The sequence below is a fragment of the Morone saxatilis genome, unplaced genomic scaffold (genome assembly GCF_004916995.1).
Source record: "Morone saxatilis isolate NCDOM2014 unplaced genomic scaffold, NCSU_SB_2.0 Contig21, whole genome shotgun sequence".
NCBI classification, from domain to species: Eukaryota; Metazoa; Chordata; class Actinopteri; family Moronidae; genus Morone; species Morone saxatilis.
Window position 1 is genome coordinate 9,085,487 of NW_023339774.1, and position 7,777 is coordinate 9,093,263.

The 7,777-nt window shown below is 39.1% G+C and overlaps 1 protein-coding gene across 4 annotated transcripts in view; it reads right to left on the reverse strand.

Moving 5' to 3' along the window:
- Positions 1–5,310, reverse strand: part of LOC118332400 (ATP-dependent RNA helicase DHX8-like) — a gene marked incomplete at its 3' end in the record, with an annotated part of 36,009 nt that extends 30,699 nt beyond the window's left edge. The window contains 3 exon segments of one of the 4 annotated variants that reach the window (XM_035667657.1): positions 3,152–3,315; positions 3,737–3,880; positions 4,936–5,071. In XM_035667657.1, coding sequence (XP_035523550.1) covers positions 3,152–3,315; positions 3,737–3,765 — 193 coding nt within the window. 4 annotated transcript variants of the gene reach the window in all.
- Between the last annotated feature and the right edge of the window lie 2,467 nt (positions 5,311–7,777).

The window sequence follows — 7,777 nt, forward strand, 5'->3', positions numbered from 1 at the left end:
ACTAGTTCATTTTAATCTGTGTGAACTGAACTTTAAGCTCCCTCTTATAAAGTGTGACCTTGCACAACACTGGTGTGAACGGTGAACTCCACCATGGCAGGGTACTGGGCTACAACACACAACTTGATTGCTTTTGATAGAAACATAAATGTATTGTTAAATTTAAGAATTTATACAGACAAATCTTAACTTTTGGAAGGCGAAAACAGGCCTCAGGAACAGCCTACAAGGGAAGCACTTGGGGGGGCTTCACAAAGATTTCAATATATAGCATGAAAATGGCTACATTTAGGATGATGATAGTGCTGCAATGGATCATGCACACTGTATTTATGTTATATGTTACACAGCTAATTTTTAAGCAATCCTCTCCTTGTTATCACTTTGCTTTAAGTATTGAATATACCAAGCAAAAAAAACCCACAAAAATCTGAGGAAAACATTAAGTTAGGTAGCATTGCAAGTCGGTACCAAGTGCTTTTTAGGGCATTTTCAATCCTATAGTTACTTTTCTCTGGTCTGAATCAGTGGATGAGTTGGTAAACTTGTTGTATTTTCCCCTTTGTTTTTGTTATTTTCTGTGTGAGTTAAACCAACAAACAAAAAGGTATTGCTAAAAGCCACGCGAGAACGTTTCCTCTGCTCAATGGTTAGGTCTATCTGAAGCACGAACAACAAGGTAAACACAGGAGAAAGGTCCTGAAGGAGGTCCTACCTGCTCAAATATCAAGAAGGCAACAGTTATAGTGCAGGTCAGACCTCAATTCATTCGACAAGCTGCTAGCAACAACTGATTTCACTCATCCTAACATTTTTTTTCAGGGTGGCGAAGTCATGGCCCGCCCTACTATCCCTCTAATTGACTTGTTCTCGTTGCCTTTAATGGTTTGGTTGGTTAGGTTTGGGCATTTGGAATGAGATTGGGTAGGGTAAGAATATCAGGGTAAGCCAATCAAAAGCAGGGTGGGACATATTGCTCATACTTGCAGTTGGGTCACATCAAGGTCGGATCACAAAATCTACGAACCGGTCCATAATACGTTTGTTTCTGCAACAAGACTACTTCCTCTACAAAGGTCTCAGTGCACTTGTTTCAGTCTGCAGTAAGTCTGCTGTGTTCCTGTCCAAACGAATGTTAGAAAGGGGGGAAGCGGACCAGAGTCTGATTTAACCGGACTAAACAACAAGAGTTTTCAAGTCTACTTTTTGACTGATCTGATATACAAACATTTCTTGGCAAAAGTCTTGAGCGGTTCCTTGTGTTGGGACAATATTAAACACACAAAGAACTTTGAGAACACTGAATACTTGAACAGGGTCTCTGTGGGGAAAAAATGTGTCCATATTTTCCAAAGTAAACCATTTTGCCATTGTGACCAAAACTCATGTTATTGGTATATGGTTAGATTTACAATAATACTCTTTAATAATAACTGAAGATAGTTATTATATACTAGGGATAATAATGTTATTGCTGCAATAAATATTACGACTGTGAGAGATTATATTCAAACGTTCTTGTACAAGCACACTGATGAACAGAAAAAAACATACTGGTTATATACATGTATATATATGTATACATGGCCCCAGACACCAACCCCTTTCTATCGAAATTCATGGCAAACTATATCTTTATTAAAGAAGCAAGGGCAAAATTCCCACTAAAACTATCAATATTTATAATGCTTTCCTGCTGTCCCTTCAGTGGACAGATTGGTAATAGCCTGAGTGAATGGGGTCAGGCCTCCAAATTCAAGGGCAAACCAGCCTGGGGGATGAACCTTCTGCAGTGAGTGTATAAGTGTGTGTGTGTGACACAAATCATTAGCTGACTCATTCTGTCCTGTCAGTTTGGGCATAAGACACCATATTTCACTTAAAACTGTGGCTTATTAATTCAATTACAGTCATTAAGTCTGTCTTTCAGAAGGGTGCTTTGTCATCAAAACAGCCTGTTTCATTATAATGTAAAAGGACTGAGATGCAAGTATCCTACAGTCGAAAGTGATTTCCATAGAAATGGCCGCTCTTGAACTCAGAGTCAAAGCCGGTCCTTTTTAATGAGACCGAAAGCTGTGCCTACTCTGGTGAAGATTCTTCCTAGAAAATCAAGATTTTGTTAAGAAGCCTAAATTAAAGTATATAGCTTTGGCAAGGGTTGACGTTTTTCTCTTTGTACAGACAGACTTGTCAAATTAGCCTAAGCTGTGGGAGAAGTGTTAAAAGAGGACACAGGCCTGATATAAAAAATTGACACTAAGAAATTGGACACTAATTCAAACACTGACTGCCTTAGAAGACATTGAATGTTTTAACTCTAAAACAGCAAGGCAACACTGATGAGGGCTGAAACGACGACTTGAGGCACTCAAGTAGTTAGTGTAATGAGACACCAGTAATAAACACTGCACAGTGTCAAAGTGTCAAGAGCATTGTGAGTTGACAGCGGCCATGCTTCTGTGGCACATTGGAAGTGTTTGTGTTTGGTTATAGCTTGTCCTGCAACCTTGACTACGACAAACATATAAAGCCTAAGTGACAGCTGCCTGCAAGGCTCGTATCTGCCAGTAAAAAAGGGTTAGAGCTTCTGTCGATGGGAATTAATATCCATCGGTAAAACACAAGTTTCAAAACATTTGTAAGTGTCGTGACATTATGCCAGTAGGGAAGCAGCAACACACGCCAGAGTTGACTTTCATATGTCACTGAAACGACACAGAGATATGTTTTTAAGCTATTTAAGAAGCCTTGAGGCCCATTCTTGTAGGTTATGTTCCAACAGCAGTTGAGAAATAGGCACTGAAAGTTACATTGCCATAGCATGTATGTGGGACTTTGTTTAAAATACATGCAGTGTTTACGGTTGGTCAGCTGTGGCTCATTACCCCACCCCGTCACAAGATGATGGGGTGACAGATGGTAATGACTAATAATTAATGGGCCCCCCCAAAAAAAAATAAGATAGGAAAATATACTGTCTGCTAGCTAGCTCTTTCATTGACTGTGAAAGACCATGACTCATGCAAGAACATGCAAGAAATGAAAGCAGACAGTTACTTCATTATCATCCAGCGTAACCCACTATGTGTGTTTTTATCCCACTTCGAATATTCTGGTTGTCCAGTGTCAGAACTAGCACCCTGCCCACCTTGTCTGGCTTCCTCTTCCAGCAGGTCAGTGTGCAGTGCCAGGTACCTCTCCTCATCGCACAGTGCCTCGATCCTGTCCTCTTCTTCCGACAGCTGGTAGGATGTATTCCATGACCCGCTGTCATACTCTGAAAGGTCATGTAAGTGACCACGCCCATCGTATCTGTTGGATGATAAAAAGGATTAGAGAGAAGGAAGTCGACAAAGACTTTTATTCACAACATGGACTTACTTACCAAGAGAGACGGACCTACAACACAATGCTCTACCTCTGTAAGTCTGTCAAGAGGGAGTATACTTCTAAAATACTACAAGTTGTGAATATTTCTCGAAATACTGACAACAAAATAATGCCCTACTTGTCAACAGTGCTCTTAAGATATCTAGCAAGCTTTCTGCTGCTATTTCCTTCCTTGACAAGTCTTACAAACCAACAACCCTACATCAAAAGAACAAACAAAAGAAAAACAAACAAAGCAACTCGCCTCTTACCTTACAGGGTTCAATCCCCCCCTGTAACACTCATCATTACTTCTACATCTGCAAAGATAGTTACATTCACACAAACCCGAGCACATAAATACCTATCCGTAAGAACCCAAATGGACGACATTTTCCAGGGTTCGTCCCTCTACGCCACCTCTCAGTTGCAGTTTCTTCATGAAGACAAAGAAATGGGGTGCTGTGGTTGGCATTCGGGGTTTGGCAGGACCCCTTAGCCTAACTTGCTGGGGAAGAAACTGGGTTACGTGATAAAGACACACATACAAAGGCTGTACAAATGAAACACAAGTTGGGGCCACTGCAGATCAAGGTGATTCAAAAGCATCAATGCATTATTATCAAGGTTAGAATGATTCATTATGTGTTTTGCATGGAGGTGGCAATTGCACATTGCTCCATCACATGCAGCAACATTTTGTACAATGGCTGACGGCACCTTTAAACCTTTTGTCGAGCCCCGCTGTTTTTACACTGTCGTTGTGATATTTTGAATCACCTTAACTGCAGTAACTTGAATCTTGGTTAGAATTTGCTCTGGCCTTGTGGATATCAGCACAGCATAATAAAATCCCAGGTCCTCTGCTTTGTGTACAAGCTACACATTGGTATTTTCTGCAATACTCAATTTGAGAAGGACAGAACGCATGGTACATCTTCCGTGTCACACTCCATTTTATTCAATCGTAAAGTATGCCTGCAGTAAAAAGTTTCCAGAGAAAATTCTCCCAACATGCCAAGACGCAAAGCCCACCTAAAAGCTAACTTAAGAAGTCTTAAAGATGATTAAATTTGGAATTTAAATCTCATTTTTTTGTGTCTAAAATACACCCTATCGCCAGTTCAGGAGGTACACAAACTAATGCAGACTGTAATAAATCATATCTTAGTAAAGGTTATATTGTTTATCTTTTGTTTAAACTGTTTTACAGTAGTTTCAATTCAATTTGCCTGGATTATCTGTATTAATGCTGTATTAAAGTGCAGTAGTTTTAGCTGGTGTGCCTAAAAAAATGGCAACTGAGTGAATACTGATAGTATTAAACTGGCAGGGGGGTTGCATCTTCGCATGTTAATCTAGAAACTTCAGATACCATTTGTTGTCAGTTCAGGACATCCAAAAACCAAGTTAGCAGGCAAGAAATCAAACATTCGTCGCCAGTAGCAGGTATTTCCAAGCTTCTGCAAGACAAACTCCAAGTGGTCCCTTGAATTTTGAAACAGGCTAACGGACAGGATAGATGGTTAGCATAATGTTTCGGTCTAAGTTTGTTCAACCGACCTATCAATCATGATGCTCTTGTCCCCCATCCACGGAATAAGATGTTTTCCTTGCTCGTGGTAAAGAGCCCTTTCGTCGTCTGGAAACAGTTTGCAGGCATAGCCGAACACCAGTAGGTCGGCGTATTTATCACTGTCACTCACATCCTTCTTCACCGGTTTGTTGTTGTGGTCTTTCTTTGCCGCTCCGCGACGATACATCTCCAAGTTACTCGTAGAAAACAAATTAATTTGCAAGACAGACTAGTAAAGACGGTACAGTGGTGGTTTTTTGAGAACCAAATAGCTTGCGGGTGGTCCAAATGTTACAATAATCCGTAGTGCTACAGCCCAAAACACAATTCTACGTGCCCTCAGTCGCCATGTTGGAAAGCATGTAAATGCATGTGTATCCGGTCCGGTCACTTACGACACTTTTCCTGCCGCATTAAACTTAACGTCGTGTAAAATATTTATACTTAAAATATGTATAATTTTTCCAGCCTTATATTTTTGTTATTGTTAAAAGCAGAAATTCTGTAAATGACTCTTTTTGCCACAGTTTTTTTTTCTTACGTCTGTTGAATGTGCTGGTGGTGAACTTTACACTGTGTTGTAACAGCGGAACTGAACTGAACTAACAAACCACATTACAATAAATTTAAGGCTACATTTCAACATTTATCAGTACCACATTTAGCATTATGGATCAAATGCAAGAGTACACTTAGGTTTTAAAATATTACCTATTGCCTCAGAGTAAGATAATGTTAGTAAAAGGAGCTGAAAGGCAAAGTGTAAATAAATCTTTGGGTTAAATCAGTGGGTCTTACCAGCAGTGCAGTGATAAAAATAATTCTAGGTCTTATTATACATATTCTTTTAGCCAGTTTACTACATATAATGTGCAATGAATGTTGATAAAGTGCAGTATCACATACTGTATAATGTTCAACTGTTAATATGTGCAGTATTTATTTTTAGAGGTGTCAGTTCATTTGTAATACAAGTGTATGCTGCTACCGGCATTCTGGCATATTAATAGGCAATAGATACATTATACACAGTGTGAGCAGTTAAACTGGAGTTAGTGGACTGCTATGTTGAATACATCCTTCTTTTGTCTATCTTTAATGCAGCATGGTGTTAGTTCATGGCAGTGGGATTTTCTATATATCAACATGCAGAAACTTAATACATGCTAAAGTGAGGTCATATCTTAATATCTGCTTCTAGCAGCTTATAGTTATCAAAAACGCAAAAGAAATGTAACGAGACAATCATTTTATTTAGTCTTGAAAATGGTGAAACCCCTGCTTTTGACATTAACTCCATGAATCTAGTGTATATTCACGTAGGCTGTGTCACATCCAGGTGAGGTATAGGTGATAGGGACGTATTTCTAGAGTCCTAAAGATTACTCTTCCATCATGAGTTGGATAGATTATATCAGCATTTCAAAGTAGAAAAGATGTACAGTAGGTGGGTAGAGAGGCGATGGAGTAATGCTAATCAGCCTAAACTGGTACTTTTTCCTGGGTATTGAGAAGCAGCCATGGGACCAAGTGCAAACTACAAGTTTTGAGTAAACCACTGAGTTTGATCTCCATTTATATTTTTAGTTAAAAGAAGATCAATAGTGGAAAACTTGTCCTTTTCAACATGCCTCTGTAATAATATCTTACACAAATCTGGCAGGACAGATGGTGGAACTGAAGCAGTCACTGTCCACCGTTTTCTCTGATGAATGCAATGCAGCCAAAAATATTTAGGAAGGAATAAAATACTGGAGAAGCCTGGGACGACGTTTCTCAGTATGATTTCAGGTGGATTTACTGTTTTCTTTTGCCAGTCGGGACATACATTAACACTTTTTATTTATTCTTGCGATATTAATTTTCCGCAGCCGCTCTCCCCGGGGGTATCAAACCTACAAACAGTATCTGACCTACACAGTCAAATGAGAGATGTGAGGGAGGAGAGGTTTGAATAAGTGCTCACATGCATAACAATTACACTTCATAGAGGTGACTGAAGGAGAACTTCGAATGTACTGCATGTTATATACTTTCCAAAACACACAAAAAGAGTAAGAATAAAGTAAATTACTTTGACTATTAAAATGAACATTTATTTGTAGGATTTTTAAAACCTGCTACAAACAGGTTTCTGTTTCTTAGTAGGAATTACATGATGCTTCGACATTCAGAGATACATTAAAGAGACCCACTAATTGGTCAATTTTGAAATAGAAAATGATGGAAGAAAATCAACACTTTTTAATTGACTATTGAGCTTGTTTCCTCTCCATTCTGGTTTTGGTTGTCTCAAGTGACTGTGGATGCCTTACACTCAGGGTGGAACCCAGTCAGCTGTCTGAACGAGTGGCAGCCGTAGCTGAGTATACAGCAGCATACTAAGCGTGTCACATGTTAAACCGAAGCAATGGCTACACTTCCATAAAGACTAATTTGTTGTTGCACCGCTTCAAAAAACATATTAGCGACAAGGAAGACACTCGCGTTCTACTGAATTATGCACTTTTCTTGTCTAGGTCACCACCCCCCGTCACATTTTCACAGTCAGTGTGTGTATAAATAATGAAAGTTGTGGGTGGGAGAGCTGTTTCATTTTTTCTTCTTGTTAGAGAACCACAAAAGAGGCGAGATCATTATTGACATCACCAAATTATGAGCATTACAGCAGTTAAAAAAATAATAATTTCTGTAGAAGCTAACTTGAAAGTCACCCACTTCATTCCAACAATCATAGCTCAAGAAGTCCTTAGACCTGACCTGTTTGGAGCTAGTTTTAGTCTAACAAATCTTAAAACTTAAAGAGAGATTTATTGAAAATCATTAAAG